The 19,094-nt window shown below is 48.3% G+C and overlaps 6 protein-coding genes across 6 annotated transcripts; 3 read left to right on the forward strand and 3 right to left on the reverse strand.

Annotated features, from left to right (window-relative positions):
• Positions 1-517: 517 nt before the first annotated feature.
• Positions 518-924, reverse strand: M430DRAFT_92866 (hypothetical protein; the record flags this gene model as incomplete). Its single annotated transcript, XM_024869741.1, has 2 exons — positions 518-598; positions 658-924. The coding sequence occupies 2 exons, from the start codon at positions 922-924 to the stop codon at positions 518-520; spliced, it is 348 nt and encodes a 115-aa protein (XP_024725649.1).
• A 340-nt stretch (positions 925-1,264) lies between these two features.
• On the forward strand, positions 1,265-9,481 carry M430DRAFT_113579 (hypothetical protein). The gene is made up of 12 exons (XM_024861519.1): positions 1,265-1,811; positions 2,334-2,527; positions 2,579-2,859; positions 2,908-3,318; positions 3,374-3,529; positions 3,581-3,677; positions 3,725-3,982; positions 4,260-4,499; positions 4,548-5,816; positions 6,218-6,245; positions 6,378-6,852; positions 6,899-9,481. The coding sequence occupies exons 1-12, from the start codon at positions 1,292-1,294 to the stop codon at positions 9,162-9,164; spliced, it is 6,195 nt and encodes a 2,064-aa protein (XP_024725650.1). The 5' UTR covers positions 1,265-1,291; the 3' UTR covers positions 9,165-9,481.
• Positions 9,482-10,161: 680 nt separating this feature from the next.
• Positions 10,162-11,667, forward strand: M430DRAFT_24487 (hypothetical protein; the record flags this gene model as incomplete). Its single annotated transcript, XM_024865072.1, has 2 exons — positions 10,162-10,332; positions 10,384-11,667. 2 exons carry the CDS (start codon positions 10,162-10,164, stop codon positions 11,665-11,667), a joined length of 1,455 nt encoding a protein of 484 aa, XP_024725651.1.
• A 692-nt stretch (positions 11,668-12,359) lies between these two features.
• Positions 12,360-16,507, reverse strand: M430DRAFT_113584 (hypothetical protein). Its single transcript, XM_024861520.1, has 3 exons — positions 16,235-16,507; positions 13,222-16,180; positions 12,360-13,173 (listed from the first exon to the last, which is right to left on the reverse strand). The coding sequence occupies exons 1-3, from the start codon at positions 16,447-16,449 to the stop codon at positions 12,493-12,495; spliced, it is 3,855 nt and encodes a 1,284-aa protein (XP_024725652.1). The 5' UTR covers positions 16,450-16,507; the 3' UTR covers positions 12,360-12,492.
• Positions 16,508-16,795: 288 nt separating this feature from the next.
• Positions 16,796-18,054, reverse strand: M430DRAFT_132335 (hypothetical protein). Its single transcript, XM_024862247.1, has 3 exons — positions 17,720-18,054; positions 17,592-17,670; positions 16,796-17,540 (listed from the first exon to the last, which is right to left on the reverse strand). The coding sequence occupies exons 1-3, from the start codon at positions 17,983-17,985 to the stop codon at positions 16,929-16,931; spliced, it is 957 nt and encodes a 318-aa protein (XP_024725653.1). The 5' UTR covers positions 17,986-18,054; the 3' UTR covers positions 16,796-16,928.
• A 172-nt stretch (positions 18,055-18,226) lies between these two features.
• On the forward strand, positions 18,227-18,964 carry M430DRAFT_132338 (hypothetical protein; the record flags this gene model as incomplete). The annotated part of the gene is made up of 4 exons (XM_024862248.1): positions 18,227-18,302; positions 18,363-18,379; positions 18,433-18,638; positions 18,690-18,964. Exons 1-4 carry the CDS (start codon positions 18,243-18,245, stop codon positions 18,962-18,964), a joined length of 558 nt encoding a protein of 185 aa, XP_024725654.1. The 5' UTR covers positions 18,227-18,242.
• Positions 18,965-19,094: the final 130 nt, after the last annotated feature.

Here is a 19,094-nt window from a genome sequence, read left to right on the forward strand (position 1 = left end):
GAAGGGGATGAAATAAGATGGTATGTGTTGAAACTTTTCTTGATATCGAGGTCATATTCTCCAGTCTATGTGGAAGAACAAGGAGAAACCAGACCCACCTCATCAATTGCATCTCTAAAGATGCTATTTTAGGTATATTTGAAAATATGTATATCCACAAAAAAGGTTGAGGGGTATATTCTTGCTATGATGTTGGAATGATTTATCCAAAACAGCCCTTATATGAGTTGAGATCGTCTTCAAGGTTCAACATTCGTCAGTGTGCCACACCCTGGTTGACATACCCGTTGTATCATGTCATTGTTGGCTTTGGCATAGAAAGTCCGGAGAGCAAGGACGGGATTCCTGCTCTTTGATCCTTGCTTGGCCCGGGAGCGTTGTGTCTTCATTCCCAGGCTACTCTCCACGCCATCCACCATCAATCTATACGAGCACCAACTTCCAGACATAGAAGGCCTAGAGGAGGGGCCGTTATGGTGTATGGTCGCAGTAAGCGCAAGGGATCTAGACAATTGCATTATATCACACCATCATGTTCTCCCGGAAGTCTCTTAACACGTTTTTGTTCCCAATCATCCAAGTCTTTCGCCGCAAGTCTCTGTAAATCAATCATTAGCACGCATCCACTTCATATCAAATAATGACAAGAGGACTGACATAATATTCCTCCTTCATATCCACCCTTCTTCCCGCCTTGCCGATACCCAGCTCCTCCTCCTTGCTGAGTCTCCGGACCTTTCGGTCGTACTTCTCGTATCTTATGGCTGTTGCGGGTGTGAGGAAGAATGAACCTGCTACCATTGTGGCAATGAATGGCAGGCCGAAGAGTGCGAAGGGATGTTTGCTCAGCGATGCTCGATATCGGGCGGCGAGTGTGTTTGCTTCTTTGGAAGGGCGGTACTTCTTGCTGGTGAAGACTGCCATTGTAAGGAATTGGAACTTCTTGTACCTTGGTAAACAAATCGGAAGCTGTAAAAGAGCTGTGAATCGTTCGCAGTTCGGCCGCCGTCAAGTCGATTCGAAATAATCGTCGCCAATCACTGGTCTGAGGTTAGTCATTTGTGAGGTCGAAGGTCGACGGGTTGGGAAACCACTTTACTTAGTTATAAGTCACGTGCTCGCGTTGTTTTCTCGTGTCTTCCACCTCATGTTCCGGCGCGTCTCCCTCTCGTGCTCATCCAACAATCTCTATGACCACCAACACAGGATGGCCTTGGTATCTCGCGGTCCTGCTGCAAAGCATCGACTGAGTGGCCAGCTCAATGGAGATTTTGAACCTCCTCAATCAACGATGGCTGCACAGCTAATCAACAACCTGTCGAGCACAAACAAACCGTCGCGACAGAATGGGCAGGATGACCTGAGAGCCTTGTGGGAGCTTTCAAATATGGCCAACAGCGCTGAAGAGCTCTCCTCCCTCGATTTAAAGCTCGAATACCATCATAAGCTGATCTACGTATTCGTACGCCTTGTCTTGGAACCGCTCACGACGGACGACCCCTTCCTAGATGTTCAAAATGTGGTTTCTCAGGCATCTGACGCAATAGATGCCTTTATTCTGGCGATTAAAGAGACCCCAAGTGTTCTGGCGTACGTCTCAGCACCTGGTTCATTTCAAGGACGTGAGCACGAGCCCCTATGGGTTTGGTTGTTTCCACGACTGTTGGCGCTCCTGGGCCGAAGACGATGCGACTCGTTGACGGAGAAGATCAAGGATCTTTTTTTTGTTTCCTTCCAGGCCGTGGCCCGTTCACCGACGCTTTGGTATCTGGCTTCATTATTCTTTTGCTATCTCAAGGAATGCGTAACAAGTACGTCTACCAGATATATTCTCTTCGATTTCTCTTCGACCGTAACTTACCAATCTCTAGCTATTTTGAGCCACCTTCGAAACCCTAGTAGCATCTCCCCTAGCCATGGATTAGATGTTCTGTTGCATTTTAATAGCATTGACCTTTCAATGTTCTCTAATGGCAAGGAGGGTTCTTTTGATTCCATTATAAATTCTATCTACGTCATTCAAGATGCTGCGGCAGGTCTGTGGCATGTTACGAATTTACTGTCTATGTTGGTTGATATCTCAATGGAGTCTGCTACTTATCATCATGCAACTCCGGCCTTTCAAGACTATCTGGCTTGGATGCTTGACTCCTTTATTGTGGCTCACGACCTACAGAAGACATGGCAAGCCGACCCGATATTCCATGAATCTTGCAGAAGATCCGAATTCATGACCTTTTGTGCCGTACAGGCACTTTTGTCTGCTCTTCGTGGATCTCTGCCGAACACCATGCTCCGGAAAGCGTGTGTTCTACTTTCTTTCCTTTGTGCAGACCTCCTCCAGAACCCATTGAACCTGTCGGACAGGCCGATTCGGCTCAGCCTCTGCAATAGCCTTCTCAATATAGCCACCGTTTGTAAGCAACATGATTCAACTCGCCGAATTATAGCTCTGAATCTTGCGCCTATTGTCCATGCTACTTTGAGCGATGATAACGCGGTGTCGATCTTGGGGAAAGATTTTCAGGTCCGTCTTTACTACTTATCTTATGGACTGCCGTTGCTGACACAAATTCAGAAAGCAGGAATAACATTATGTCGGGCCTGTGAAGCAAGCCAACTGGAAGTACCTGACTTAAACATATCTGAAAGCTTTGAGAGTACCCAGCTTGATGGAGAATTTCGTCTGCTCCATCTTGGACCAACAGACGGATATCATGGGACCGGCCAAGCTCCACCAAATAAACGCCGCAAACTTCACTCCGAGCTGAGCCTGTTGGAGGAGATAACTGCGAAGGTCTGCTCTTTGTTAGGCTCTCAGAATGTGTCTAACTTAGCTGGACTGAGTGAAATCGCAGAGTGGGTTGTCCTTCATAAATTCCGGATAAGGATCTAAATTATTTATAGGGCCGGCTTTGCTGAACTGAGCGAAACAGACCGCTCTAGAGCCATCGAATATCTTGCTATGATTCCATGTGCGGCGAATGGCTCTTTGACTGTGATTCATAATCAAGATGGCACAATCCGATATTCAAAATGTTACCTTTGCGAGAAGATGCAGCCTCCAGAATCGATAAGTCTAGACAATGCAGCATGTCAGCATGTGAGCCAAGATGCCATATCAATCCTCAGCAAGCTCTTGAATTCACGGATATTCATGGAGTCGCGCCGACCTCGCGTGCTTGGATTGGTCGCTGTTCAACGTTTCGCCGTACATTTCAACGACTCCAGTTTTATCGATTTAGAGCTGTCTGCCCTAGGCCAATGGTGTCTGAAGTCCCTCCACAGCTCAATAAGGGAGCTTCGGATTCTCGCCGGGTAAGCGTGATGACATCCTAGGAAAATAGATGTCCGGTTAACACGGTTATTATAGGCGTACTCTTTCTGGTTTTCTGGACGGGCCCTCCATTCGTCACGGCCTAATAGTCAAAAATCGATTCAATGCGCTCCAAATGTTGCACAAACTGTCCGAGAATAATGGAATCCACCTGCAAGAGACTTTTGTTCTTGCGTGGGGCCAAGTTGGAAGGTAGAGCTACCAGTCAACGTATTCCGAGATTTTTGAAGCTGATGTCTCCAGAGTCGTACAAGATCAAGAGTTGAACTTTGTGCTCCTGAGGCTACTTGACTATCTAGGTCATACCAACCCTATAGTCTCCGGTGTGGCTTTTAATGAGGTAGGAACATGATCTTCTCTAGTTTATCCGAAACTAATACATCAAAGATCTTGAAACTTGCGAAGATAAATGGTGTCACTGTTGAGCGAATGTTCAGTCCATTTTGGGATACCATCGCTGTGAATGCAGTCAAAGATCTCCTGGTCCGGCCGCAGACCTCACAATTAATATCTGATTTACTGGAGATTTCTGTACCAGAGTTTCTTGTGTTGACTCAATCTCATACTTTGCCATGGCTAGTCATGCATAAGAAGACGGATGTCATCAAACGAATATCGCAAGCTCGCAAAGACGACGAGTTTAAGGTCTGCATGGAGATGTCAAATCTAGTACCAATACTAGCGAAGCTGCTGGAGCAGGACGTTCAGGATGTTGGCACGTACATTATGCATCTGTTGAAGGTCGCTTCGCCAGGTTTCAAGGATTTTGACGTAACAGAGTTGATGAGGATAGAACCAGCATCAATTGCTCTTCACCTTTTGAAGGCAGCTGGGGAAGCAGATGAGGGTCAAAAGTCGAGAGTAAGCCTATTTTTCACTCTTTCTCTTCATCTCCCCAAGAAAAAGGTCTAACTATCCCTAGATTCGAACTGCTCTAATGTTTTTGGCCAAATCCGCGCCTCCTGGCAACCCCATTCAAAAGAAAACAAATATTCTAGGAGCGTTTCTGGAGCATCATATTTTAGGTCTTGTCGCTCGCCTCTCCGAAGTTGTCAATGACGCTCGGGATGGGAAACCAATTCGGGAGAAAAAGCGATGCATAAAAGCTATCGAAGAGATGGTCAAACTTGGCAAGACATCAACAAGGACTGCTCGACCTCACGTATGTCAATGCACAAATATCTCGCTCTATGGATTCTGACTTGAGTAGATCTGCGCCTGCCTCCAGTCAGCCATGACTCAGAAAGACCTTCAAGCAATCGCTTTCTCTGCGTGGGAAACAATGCTTACTAACCTTGACGATGAAGACGTTGAGTTGATGTTAGAGAGCACTTTTTCCATCATAATTCAACGCTGGGAGGTCTTCGATGAAGTGACTCGAAAACGGGTAGAAGCAACCCTGCAATATCTACTCGAACAGCGTTCTCGACTCATAAGGAATACTATTGTCAACCTGCCATCACTATCTCAATTTCCTCAGCTTGCTGACGTTGAAGAACAACTCAACAAGTTGAGAACGCCCACAGATGTAGGGAATTCTTTCCAAATCTTCAGCCGAAGAATCAGTCACGAGAATTCGGGCGTTGTGGCTCAGGCCCTTGTGGAACTTAAAGCCTTCCTTCAAAAGCACCAATCGTTCCTCCAGGCTTCGGCAGTAAGTGAACAGCCAGATGTTGTTATAGGAATACTTGTCCGATCAATACTGGATGCTTGTGTCAAGTTCAACGAGTCCCGTCGTGACATCGCACAACTATCAGCAGAGTGCATTGGACTCATCGGTTGTCTGGACCCCAACAGAGTTGAGTCGGTACGTGAACAGCGCGAGATGATCGTCGTCAGCAATTTTATCGATCCAGGTGAGACGACCGACTTTGTTCTGTTCATGTTGGAGGAGGTAATTGTGAAGGCGTTTCTCTCATCTACCGATACTGGAGTGCAAGGATTTCTCTCGTATGTCATGCAGGTACTTCTCGAGAAATGCGACTTTAGAGATGTCTGCGTCCCTATTCTTAGGAACGGCCAGCGAGATTCCACGGAACCCATCTGGCTAAAATGGCAGTCACTTCCTAGCAGTGTGCAAGACACTCTAACACCATTTCTCACCTCCCGATATATTGTCAAGGAGCTAGGGCAAGTCAAGATTGAATACCCAATCTTTCGCCCCGATTCCATGCGGTCTGACAGACTGTACAATACTTGGTTGAAAGACTTCGTTATGGATCTGCTACAGAAACCCCAAAATATCCATGCGGAGTTTATTTTCGCCCCTCTTCGACGTGCAATTAAGATAAGAGATAATTCGGTCGCCAGCTTCCTACTTCCATACCTGGTCTTGCATGTCATTCTTGCGGGAACTGAGCAGCAAAGAGAGCAAATTGGGGGAGAGTTGCTTGGTATCTTGCAATATCAGGTGACGCCCGAGTCTCACATTAGGAGAGAGGACTTGAAGATGTGCAGTGAGGTAAGCAATGTATTGTTTGTTTACAAATATCAATTCTGACAACCTATAGGCTGTTTTTCGGGTTCTCGACTATTTGTCCCAATGGATGCGAGCGAGGCAATCCACAGCAAGTCGGTCTGATGGGCAGGCCTCGGCCGATGCTGAGATTCAATTGGTGACCTCTTTTCTCAAATCGATTCCTGCGGAGATCATCGCTCAACGTGCTGTTGAGTGCAAATCGTACTCTCGCGCTTTGTTTTACTGGGAACAGCATATCCGCAATGTTCGGGGGAAAGTGAAGAAACCTGACAATATCAATGTCCTTCTAGAACGACTGCAGGACATCTACACTCAGATCGATGAGCCAGACGGCATTGAGGGCTTGTCTGCCCATCTCCATGTGCTTGATATTGACCAACAAATCCTGGGACATCGTAAAGCTGGACGCTGGTCAGCCGCACAGAGTTGGTATGAGATTAAGCTGGCGGAGGATCCTGACAATGTTGATGTTCAAATCAATCTTTTGACATGTTTGAAAGAATCAGGGCAGCACGGTTGGTAATCACTCTTCTTTCAATTGATCCGCTAACGGGATTGCAGATGTTCTACTCAACTATATCGAAGGTATGCATACATCCACAGTAGCTGCCTCCCGGCTCCTACCTTTTGCTACAGAGGCTTCTTGGGCAACAGGAAGGTGGCTTGCATTGGAGAAGTATACGGCAATGGTTCCGAAAGGAACTGCAGAAGATTTTAACGTCAGTATTGGCCATGCCCTTCTAGCATTGCATGCGAAAGATACCGACCGCTTCACTTCCACTCTTCGATCACTTCGAGAACAAATTGCTTGTTCCTTGTCAGTAGCTACTACACCTTCTCTCGCTGCTTGTCACGATGTTATGCTTAAATTCCATGCTCTCACGGAATTAGAGATGATTGCTGGTACAGACAACCAAAACGCCGACCGAACCAATGTTCTCGAATCTCTGAATAGACGGCTCGAAGTGATAGGGGCTTACCTTAATGACAAGCAGTATCTGCTTGGCATTCGCAGAGCGGCCATGCAACTTTCAAGGTCTGTTTTATCTGCCTTATATACTACTTTTAACTGACTCTAGTAGCCTCCAATTTACGAAGGACGATATTGCTTCTGCCTGGCTCACGAGTGCAAGGCTTGCCAGAAAAGGAAACGCAATCCACCAATCTTTCAATGCTGTTCTCCATGCTTCCCAGCTTGGAGATAAGTCGGCAACTATCGAGCATGCACGACTCCTGTGGAAAGAAGGTCACCATAGGAAAGCAATTCAAAGTTTGAAGGGTGCCATCGACAGCGACGCTTTTATTTCTCATAACAAGAGTGCCCAGGGATCAAACTTAACAGGTCTAACAGGTCAAGATGAGTCTCATCAAAATCTCCTTGCCGCAAGAGCTCATTTGCTGCTTGCAAAATGGCTCGACAGTGCTGGCCAGACCCAGTCAAGTGCATTGCGATCTCAGTATCAATTTGCGGCTAAGAAATATGCGACGTGGGAGAAAGGGCATTATTATCTTGGCCGCCACTACAATAAGTTACTGGAGTCAGAAAAGGCTTTGGCCCCAGGGCTTCAGGCAGAGTCCTATCTTACTGGTGAAACGGCAAAATTGGTCATTGAAAACTACTTGCGATCGTTGTCGTTTGGGACCAAATACATATACCAGACTTTACCAAGAATACTCACCCTTTGGCTTGATCTAGGAAGCCAGGTCAATCAACCACTCGATGCCAGATATGGCAATTCCAGGGAGTTCCTCACCAGAATCATGAACGGACGAAATGATCAACTGGCACAGTTACATAGCCGCTTTACGAAATACATTCAAAAGATGCCCGCTTACATCTTCTACACCGCGCTTCCACAAATCGTTGCTCGGATTGCCCATCCGAATGCAGAAGTCTACAAATTTCTGAGTCAGATCATCTATAAGGTCGTAGATGCGCACCCACAGCAGGCTTTATGGACTCTTCTAGCAGTGAGCACCTCCATGCAAGTCGATCGCAAAAATCGTGGCGTCCATATTATCCAGCAACTTCGGAACAACAATAGGAAGGCACAGCCAGGCACTCTTGATATAAAGACCATGATCAAAAGCGGCGAACGTCTCACGGACCAACTTCTCATGGTATGTAATACCGGGGATTTTCAGGGGAACCGGACTTCTATGGCAAGCATAACCAAAGATCTTCGCTTTAATCACAAGATATGTACTCCAAGTCCGCTTGCTGTGCCGATCGAGAGTGTCTTGACAGCAACACTACCTACGCTCACGGATAGCATAAAAGGACACAAAGCATTCTCCCGAGACGTCGTGACAATCTCGTCATTTTTGGATGCAGTTTTGGTACTCAGTTCGTTACAGAAGCCGAGAAAGCTTACCGCGCGTGGTTCAGATGGCAGGAACTACGGTCTCCTTTGCAAACCCAAAGATGATCTTCGAAAAGACCAGCGTCTGATGGAATTCAACAGCATGATTAATCGCTCACTCAAGCGGGATGCGGAATCGAGCAGACGCCAACTATACATCAAGACTTATGCAGTCACACCATTGAATGAAGAATGTGGCATCATCGAATGGGTAGACGGGCTAAAGACCCTTCGCGATATCCTACTCGGTCTCTACAAGCACATGGGTATCTCTCCCAACTACCGCGAGATTGAGGTATTTTGCGAAGAAGCTACGAAAGGCGATGACAAAATTGCATTCTTCACGGAAAAGGTCCTCAGGCAATTTCCCCCTGTCTTTCATCTCTGGTTCGTACAGCAATTTCCAGAGCCATCTGCATGGTTTGCCGCTCGCATCCGATACACTCGGTCTTGTGCAGTCATGTCCATGGTTGGGACTATTCTTGGTCTGGGCGATCGGCATGGTGAGAATATTCTTTTTGAAGAGGGCAATGGCGGCACTTTCCACGTCGATTTTAATTGTCTCTTTGATAAGGGGCTCACCTTCGCCAAGCCTGAGCGTGTTCCTTTCCGTTTGACGCACAACATGATTGATGCGATGGGTATTTACGGCTATGAAGGCCCATTCCGTAAATCATCGGAATTGACGTTGAAGCTCCTGCGTCAACATGAGGAGACATTGATGACCATTTTGGAGGCCTTCATTTACGACCCGACGCTCGATCTGTTGGCAAAGAAGGATAAGAAGCCGAAAAGGGAGAGCGCTATCACCGTACCACATACTGCTCAAGGTGTGCTTGACAATATTCAAAGGAAAGTCCGCGGTTTGTTGGCTGGTGAGAGTGTACCACTTGGGGTCGAGGGCCAGGTGGATGAGTTGATCAAGCAGGCGACGAATCTGCGCTTCCTGGCAGGGATGTATATTGGATGGTGCTCATTCTTTTAAATACTGACCACATAAACATTACATGTAACTGAACCCAGCCCGTTCCATGAATAGGATGGATACACCCTGTGTAACACATCTATCTATATTCTGCTGTTGGTCGAGAGTAATTCGTCGAAGTTCACGGTCTGGCAACATCCATATCAAGGGGCGATAAGTTGAGGCTGGACTTCATATCTTGCTTAATAGACTACCGGCACAAAGTTAAGAGGCTCAGCTAGAGCGGGGATTATCTGGGTTCAGGACGTTGGGAAAGCTATAGAGTGGTTCATTAAAGTTCATTTTAGATGTCATGAATCGGGTCTTCTAAATCAATCGGTGAAAGTTGTTCCAGATACAGTATGGAGGGATTTATTTAGTGTTCGTCGCTAAAACTTTAGGCTCTTGTCAACTAAACTTTAAATTCACCATCACTATAAACATCAACTACTCCATGCCATGGCAATCTTTGCTTCAGCTTGTGGTACAAGGTTTGAGGAATTTTACAATATTATGACTACGGTGTTACAATGACGTATTTCTAACCTAGTGTATCTATGTCTTTGATAGGTCAGTTATGGTATCGTTTCGCCACCAGAGTTGCCGGAGCAAGGCTCCGTCCGAGGCGTTTCGATACGCATCAGCTGCGCCTGCTCTGCTCCTCGGCGCTCACCGTATACTTTCTATTGGGCTTTTTTACTGTTTAAGATTCCAAGGTGCGAAGTCCGCCAAATACACCTTGAAATAGAATTTCTATTGTCTAGCATCCAATCATTTTTGGATTGAAAAGCCGCTCCTCAGCCTCACTCACCCAGGTGTTCCGAGGGCAGCTGACAGCTTGACAGCCTGACGCCACTGACGCCCACTACTTCTATTATGATATAATGATTTACGAAAGGAGGTCAGCATTTGATTTGCTTTTCTTCGTCATTGTTCTGAAGTTTGAACCCGTCTCCGACTTTGAAAATCAGGTCTCTCTTCAAGGGCAAGAGTTCGGTCATCGAATACCTAACTCACGATGAATAATACTCTCGTCAATGGAACCTACTCCTGTTCTTTTCCTTCAATTGGCTCCTTATTGGCAACGGCAGAAGCTGGTAATCTCAACATCACTCAGCTTGTCCAGAGTTGTCCGAATGTATGCTCACTAGCATGGGGTACTGGGAATCCCGATCTGTCTGGAATTGGAGTGAGTGCGATCCCCTGGATATTTTCTATTACTATCATACTCACGTTTCAGGCAAATGTCTCATATATCATGCAATTTGTCTCAATTGTGATATTTGGCCCGCTGTTTGTCGCAATATATGGTTATGGGAAGCAAGGACATCTCAACCCCGACTCCCTGGAATTCTGGAAAGAGCTGCAAGATACCTTCCTGGATACCAGTGCACAGTTCACTATTCCCGTGACCGTCGCAGCTGTTGTTCGCCTTCACCAGTCTCCACCGTTCTTTGAAATCGCTTTCCTACAATCATTAACAACGATGCAATTCCTCGGCTTATTTTGTACTGCGATTGCTACGGGAGTAGCCATGCCCAAAAAAAGAAGCATCAGACGGGTGCTAGTGATCAGCCTATATCTGGTGGTGGATTTCGGGTTCTATATGGGTGTGGTGGGCTACCTTCGTACCAACAAAGCTTCTTGGACGACCATCAAACAACTGGCTTCTGCTTGTGGGGAGTACAGCCAGCTTACACCTGGTTTTGTGTACATTCAAACGCATAAGTTATCGGTTGGAACTGGAATCCAGGGGTTCAAAAATTTCCTGAACCCATTCAGCAAAGGAGGATGGATTATATTCGGCCTCACTGTGGCCGCTATTGCAGGCCTCGCCGTCACTGTGGTTGTGGTATTTGCAATATACCAATGCCTGAGATCTAGAAGTCCGTGGGTCCTTGGTCCAATGAGCCTTGGGTTCTTCGGTGGCACCCTTTATTGCATGATATTGCTTGAGCGTAAGAGGCAAGTCATGAAAAAGGTGACTGGGAGCGACTTTCAAGATAATCAATGGGGCTTTGGACAAGTCATGGCTCTCTTTTTGTGGGCTCCATTACTAGTACAGAGTCTATACTATATTCTTGGTAATTTATTCCTCCATTCCTTACCTTGCAGTTATCTAACCTGGTGCGATGGCTCAACAGTCACACTGTTTCCCCGCCTCAAGCCCAGAGAACTTGTCTCAACTGATCGAGCATGCTACCGATGTCGAGGCTGCCACCGATGCGCTGAATCTGGCGAAAGTTCTAGACTCATGGAAAATATCGAGCTTGCTCCTGTTGACGCTGGCGTCCACCCAGCGATGCCTCCAACGAGGACCACACCCAGAACAGACAACGAGACCACCACCGGAATCGATTCCGAAACCTATCACGGGGTGCTCCTCGAAATAAATTCCCCTGCAGTCAGGCCAACGCCAGAATCCAATCCAGTTCCCACTAGGGTTGCCCCAGATGTCGAAGTTCTACCCCCTTACGCAGCCATCGAATCGAAAGATATTTCGGATTCAGATAAATTTGATTGAATATTGTATCCCAAGGCAGAGTGCCAGAGTCTGCAAAGCTTCAGTGCAGAATAGCGTAACTTCCTGGTGATTTTCGAACTAACGACGATTTGAAACCCAACATGAATATCCTGGCCCAATGTTTGGAAGTGTGCGGATCAGAGTTATGGCTCCAGAGTGATCAGAGCCATCATTGGAGAAGTACTAGCAAAGTTCGAAAGTGTTGGCTCTGACTGAATGGATTCGATTGTTGGTTTTACCTCTGGCCTTAAAAATTGAAGCGGATAACATTGACTGCATGCGGGATACTACTTACTGCTCTGGATCTGAAGAACGACAAAAAACGAAGTCGGATATAGAGGAGTCAATTCAGGGGTTTAATCCACGGGATCGTCGGTTCGGTTATAGTCCCGCCGGCTACATGCTCGGGGGGTTTCCAAAGAATCTCCGAGGATTTTTCCGTACCCGCTATAGTTCTGATCCAGCTATATCTTTACGAATAAGACAGAGGCTGGTACATACGACCACAGACTAAGGAGAATTGGGCATCCCGTCCGCTCTGCCATACACAAGCCTTAGATCGGCAGATTAGTAGTTGGGTGGGTGACCACCAGCGAATACCTGCTGTTGTATGTTTTTTATTTTTTTTATCCTTTTCTTTTGGATTTCTGAGATACCTCATCCATGGGTAAGTTCAAATAAGACAAAGTACTGGGCTTGGATGTATCTATGCTTTTTGGTGGTATTTTTTGCATCTAGTGAGGGGAAAGGAAGAGAGCACGCTTCAATCAATCTACTACCAAATATGCCTCGTATCATCCATCTGTGCTCGTTAATCATAGCTCATTACATGTAGAGACTTGCAACAGCCGTGATATCCCGCTTGATCATCTCCTGGCATGTCTGCATCTTTGTAAACAGCTCCGGGTCCCCAATAATCCTCGCTGCGTTCTTAACCTCGCGACACGTCTCGTCCAATCTCGTGATGACCCTGACAATAGTCCCCTCCAGCACATCCGTCAAATCAGTGATGTTCTTGAAGCTCATACCTCGAGCCCACTCGTAGACGACTTCCATCAGGCCAAAGCGGGGGCGAGAGACGAAATCGTTGGAGTCGTCGGCGGAAAGGATGACTTGGTGATAGGTTTGTCGCTCGTTGACCTTCTCGGAGATCTCGATGATGGTCTTCATGCCCCTTTCGAGGTTGCCGGTGAGGTTGGGTACGATGTCTGTCTTTTCTTGGAAGACGAAGGCGGAGAGGAGGGCGACGATCTCGGCGGGTTCGTAGGCGGCGAGCACGTTGTCGAGAATGAGTTCGGTAAGGACGAGCTCATCAGCTGAGTGGATCTCACATGCTACTTTACCTTTGAGCTGGACTCGTGAGGCGTCGTCGATGAAGCCGAGGTCCTTCAGCACCTGGATACGTTGCTCGTAATCGGGTAGCAGTTGCAAATTCTGATCGGACATGAGTCGTCTCAGTTGGGAGATGTTCTCCTGGATGAGCCATTGGTCGTGGCACATGGCATACTAGGATAGTGAGTATTGGACTTATCTTCAAATGGACAATGTACTTACGTGCTTGATGAATTGGGGACATTTCAGACAACTCGCTTTCTGCGCAGATACTGCCGCTTCATGACGTTTCGCCAGAATCTCGCGCAAATGCAAGTCTTTGATACGTGAAAAGTCCAATTCATTCCACTCATCAAGCTCCCATGACGAGCAGAGGCGTGCGAGTTCTTCTTTTGCAATTTGATACCCTTCACCTCCCTCAAAGATGTCAGGGATCACCCCTTTGACGACCGTCCTGGTGAGACATTCCAGATCAGCCACTGGAATTTGAAACGTTTTGGTTGAGATGTGCTTCTTGAACTGAGGTAGCTTTGTAAACAATTTTCGATACTTCGGCAGGTACGGTAGCAAATCTGTCGTGTCTCTTTGATCTCTCCGGGTCCTGATTTCCAGGACGTGGACTGTAGGAGCAGCCCCACCTGTCGCACCTTCTCGGAGAAGAATTCCCGGCGTCCGAATACCATCACGGGTATAGACTACCAGGCGCTTTGGGGCAAACATCCTCTTCCCAACAGGAGTAGCTAGCAAACCAAGATGAAGATCGAGCGTAAGCTGCCTATAGTCCTGAGCTGCCTGATGACAAGAATCTACATCCCCATCACAGATATCGCAGGGCTCCCGCTTGATCTTTGCCAGATCCGCTTCGGAGACCTTTACTGCTTTTTCATGCTCTGGCAACAACTGCTGCGTGGCGTGTTCACTGAAACTTCGCTTGATCATCTCTTCAATTTTTAAAGCTTCGACTCTCAGAAGATTGAGTATCATATTGTACGTCAATCTGAACTGTGAGCGAAGCTTTGAAGGCTCCCCGAGAATCATCTGGCGTAGCTCAGTAACGGGTGGGGCCTCGCCACCACCTGGAGCAACGATGATGACAGATCCAACGGTATCCAACCCTCGACGACCTGCTCTTCCAGCCATTTGAGTATATTCGCCAGGAAGTAGATTCCGGAAAGCGTGGCCGTCATGCTTGCGATACCCAGAAAAGACAACCGTTCGAGTTGGTAAGTTCAGCCCCATAGCAAATGTCTCGGTTGCAAAGAGAACTTTGACCAAGGTCTGCGCAAACAACATCTCAACAACTTCCTTCACTATAGGAAGCAAACCACCATGATGCACGGCAATACCTCTGCTTAGCAGATCTCGCAACCGAACAATCTGTGGCAGAACTCTATCCTCCGGTTTCAATCGAGCAATTGACTTCTCGATGGTCATGTGAATGGCGCTCTTCTCGGTAGCAGTACAGAAGTCCTGGTTGCTGAGCGCATCCGCGTTCTCCTCACAACGTTTCTTGGAGAATACGAATATACATGCCGGCAGCAGATTCTCCTTCTTGAGATACTGTACGAGATGGACCCATAATGTCTTGTCTTGAGCTGCTGTAGTTCGACCCCCTGGCCTACCACCTCTACCCATATGTCCAGGCGTATGGCTTGCTCTGGGTGGTCCACCTCGTCCTCTTTGCTGTCCGCCTCCACGCTGCTGTCCGCCTCCGCGCTGCTGACCACCACCTCTTTGGGGACCTCCACGTTGGTTTTGACCTCTTCCTCGCTGGTTTCCACCACCGCGGCTGGCTGGCTCGGGCGCGGGAAGCTCCTTAACCTTATTTCTTCCGGAAAGAGCATCATTTGCACTCTTCCAGCCCTTCTCGATGAACTTCTTGTCGGCGTCTACAATCTTGTGAATGCCTTTGTCTGCCCAGAGATAATGCTCCAATGGTACCGGCCGCTTCGGTGTAGAAATAACGTAGATATCTTTCCGCTTTGTTCGCCCAACCCAAGAAGCAAACTCGTAGGTATTCGGAACCGTGGCAGACAACAAAATCAATGTGACATGTTCCGGTAACATGATGATGACTTCTTCCCACACGACTCCTCGCTCAAGATCATTGACATAATGCACTTCGTCGAAGATGACAAACTCCACATCTCGGATGAGATCAGCTCCTCTATAGAGCATACTCCGTAGGATCTCGGTTGTCATGATCAGACAACTCGCTTCAGGAGCAATTTGGACATCGCCAGTAAGAATCCCAACCTCATCAAACACTTCCCGAAAATCTCGGAACTTTTGATTACTCAGTGCCTTGATTGGCGATGTGTAAATAGCCTTCGTCATATGTTTAGCTGCTAGAGCTATAGCATACTCTGCTACGACCGTTTTACCAGCGGACGTATGTGCAGCAACAAAGACCGAATCACCATTTTCAAGATGATAGACAGCTTCCTTCTGGAAAGTATCCAGCTCGAAGGGCCATTCTCTTGCCATATCAGGAACCAGTTCTCTGAAATTCGTGATCTCCCTCTTAACATCGACCATATGCGCCCATTCTTTCGCTCCTCGTTTCGCACTCGAGGCAGCCAGGACACCGCGGGGCTCCAGTGCGGGGAATTCAACAGGCAGCAGGGAATCGATATCATCCTCCCCATCGTCCTCCGACGCATCAGACTCCGCGGCCCCGTTGACAGCCTCCCCAGAGTCCTGCGCTAGCTCTTCCTCTGGCTCTTCCTCCAGCACATTCTGAACATCTTCAGCCTCCTTTTGATCAATGACTTTCTTCCCCTTCGAGAAATCCAACCCCCTCTCAAAGCCCGGCGGGATCTCCAGCAAGCCCCCCTCACCCAAGTTTATAACGCGCTCGAGTTTTGACGGCCCTGTCGCTGTCACAGCTTCCGTTCTCAGAGCCTCTTCCTCCAATGCCGCGGCCGCTTCTACCCCCTCTAGCCCGCCCGGCGCAAAGGGGAAGAAGCCCGCGGCGCCGCGCACGAAGTCCGCTCGGTTGGCGGGTTTGCGGAGCAGGGACGTGGAGTTTTTCGCTGTGGCGCTGTTGGCTGGGACTGTGACTTCCTTGTAGCCTGTGACACGGCCTTCGAGGCCTTCTCGAGTGAAACGGGTGATTGTGCGTGTCTGGGTCGGCGCGATCTTGAAGAGGCTGGTGTAGTCGGCGGGGGCTTCCCAGCGTCTGCGGGGCTTGGTTAGGACCTTCTGAGGGCTTTGGATATTGGGGTGAGCTTACTGCTGCAATCTATTGAGCCATTCGGTGGAGAAAGAAGTTGAGGGAGTCAAGTACTCTTGCTCCAGGTGGCGCCGGAGCTGTTCTTGGTCCTGCTTTACCCGTTTGCGTGGTCGTCGCTCTTCGAGGATGTGGTCGATCCAATCGTCTTCTGCGCCATCTGAGGTACTGGATGCGAGGTGAACTCTTTCCAGAGCACTGGCCAGAGCGTCCGCCATTTTTCAGATAGCAGATACTGCGTCAGCCTCACGGATTGGAAGTTGGCATTGCCCAAAGATTCGATTACTGTAGTTTTGTGATGTCAGGGCGCGGTGGATTATTTACGCGAACTACAAACGTATAAAACGACAGAACCTTGAACTCCTTGGCCTTCTAATTTGTTCTGATAAACGAATTGAGTTATACTTGTCCATATTGATGACTTAGGAGCATTTCTTTCCTCGTTCGACACTGAAGTGGGTGATGTTCCGAATCTTGCCCAGTACATCACCTGAAAGCAGGCTGAAGGTTACCCCGCCATGACTCTGTAATCACTTCAACCATCCAAGATCTGAGGTCCAGCTGGTGGAGTATATGTTAAGACTGTATTCATTAAGATACTCAAATATGATATCCAGAACGGAGAAACCCCTACGCCTTGCAATGCTACTACTAAACAGAGCCATACGCCGAAACCCCACATCCCAATGCCCCTCTATCACCACATGTCGTCCATTTCCGCCATAGCCTCCATCTCATCATCAAAGTTGTCATCTGCGGGAGCCGGTGCTTTGCTCGCAGTCGGTACCGGTTGTGCCTTTGCAGACTCAGCCCGCATCATTTCCTCCTCCGCCAACAACGCATCGAGATCATCCTCAGGGGGTCCATCATCAGCAGGTGCTGCCTTGGCAGGCCCGAATATACTGGGCCGTTCACCAAATAATGAATCTTGAGAGTCCGTTGCTCCTTGTGTCTGGCGCGGCTGTCGTGGCGTGGCATCATATATGTCGTCCATCTCAGCATCGGCATCCTGGACCGGTGTTTTCGGTCTTTCACTCGCCGTCTTCTCAAATATAGGAGCGATTCTCGGGGCTGTCTTTTCCCTCCCTCCATCCTCTCTTGGCGGGAGGGAGGGCTCGTCGAATATCGAATCTTCATGCACTGATGACCTGGGTCTCCCCTCATTGATCCATTCCATGCGCATTGCCTGCATTCGTTTCTTGTGCCCTGCTTTCTCCACCATTGCTAACGCATCCAGAAACCTTGCTTTTGGGAAGAGGTCGTCGAGCCATAATTGATAAAATGCGAGCAGTCTAGCTGCGTCAGAGTACTGTATCTACGTCAGCAAGGCATTGTATTTAGGGTTTTGTTTGAAGCCGACCTCATGGCCTTTTCCCTTAAATTTCAAATGATCCTTCGCTTTCTTCCGTAGTTTTGGTATCCCAGCTGCTGAAAGAAGTCTGCGACACCAATTAGCATTTATAAAGATGAGCTGCCGCGAATATTCACCTATTTTCATCAAGCTTCACCCGTGGAGCTCGGGGTCTCCTGGTGACTTCAACCTCTTCATCAATGCCCAATCCTGCCCCGTTCGTGTTATCCTTGCTTGCTGGTTCCTTTGTCTTGTTCGGAGGCTTGTAATTATCACTGAATGGATCATTCTCATCTCCGACATCATAGTCAAACAAGTCCCCTAAGTCGTCGAGTTCATCATGTCCGCCAGCGGATGGTCCTTCGGTAGGGAGAGGTCGAGATGTAGCACTGGATGAAGACATATTTGGATTGTATTTTCACCCAGTTAGACCGGATTTAGAAGCATGAGAAGTGTGCTCAAAGGGCTTGCGTTGTTCTGCGCGCGATCCCCTTACACGCGGTCGACGCGATCTGGTTTGGGAGACGTGCCGGACCAAGTGGGCTATTCAGGTCAACGTAGCACTAGCGCCAAGTTCGGCTCGAGCTTGACGACGACAAATGTGAATTCGGACCTCATCAGATCGTGAACCTCAATTGGTACCGCAATTGGCCATTCAAGATGTCGAACGTTGAGCAGAGGCCCTTTGTGCCGGCAAAGAAGGTCCCTACTGCATATCCTGTTCGTGCTCCCCTCTCCCCAATCCTCCGGAAGCCCAGCAGCTAATCTTGTTCCCCTCAGCTCATCGATTCCGACCCGTATGCCCCCAATCGAAGCCCATCATCGCGGAACTAGAAACTGACTGTGATAGACACATTAAGAGAGTCATTGGATATGCTCGCCCCTCTGATTACGCCGTCGGAGCTGCGACCGCGGCGGCAGGACCGGGTCTGATGTTGCTTTGGGAGAGGATTTCACCCTCGTTGGTTGGCAAGGGCGGCTTCGCACCTATCATGCGACTCTCGGGAGTGATTGGACTGGGAGCTGGATTTCTGACCTTCTATCAGCGCTCCATCCGTGCGTTCCTCGACCTTCCTCTTCCCGGCGTAGGCTAACGGAAGACTCCAGTGCGGTTCTACGGCTTCACGGAAAACAAGCGCGAGCAGGAGATGGATATGAGAGAGATGGTCGCCAAGGTCAAGAAGGGAGAGCCATTATACGGTGAAAGCACTCTGACATCGTACATGCAAGGTGTGGCGAGCCGGAACTCGAGATACTCGGGGGTTTGGCTGCATATTATTCCGTGGTTCAACTTTGTAAACCACCCGCACCACGGGGTTGATACGGCGAAGTACTATCAACAAGCAGAGAGGGAGTTGGAGGCCGAGAAGCAGGGACAGTAGAAGCGAGGGCGTAGTCAGACGGCAATTGTGTACATAGTGGGAATTCTGCTTGGCTTGTGCATATTGGCGTGTGCCTTTTTCATCTCAAGAGTGATTTCCATGCTCGGGCTTTGGCTGTGGTTCTCACTCC

This window comes from Amorphotheca resinae (genome assembly GCF_003019875.1).
Source record: "Amorphotheca resinae ATCC 22711 unplaced genomic scaffold M430scaffold_1, whole genome shotgun sequence".
In the NCBI taxonomy this organism is placed as follows: Eukaryota; Fungi; Ascomycota; class Leotiomycetes; order Helotiales; family Amorphothecaceae; genus Amorphotheca; species Amorphotheca resinae.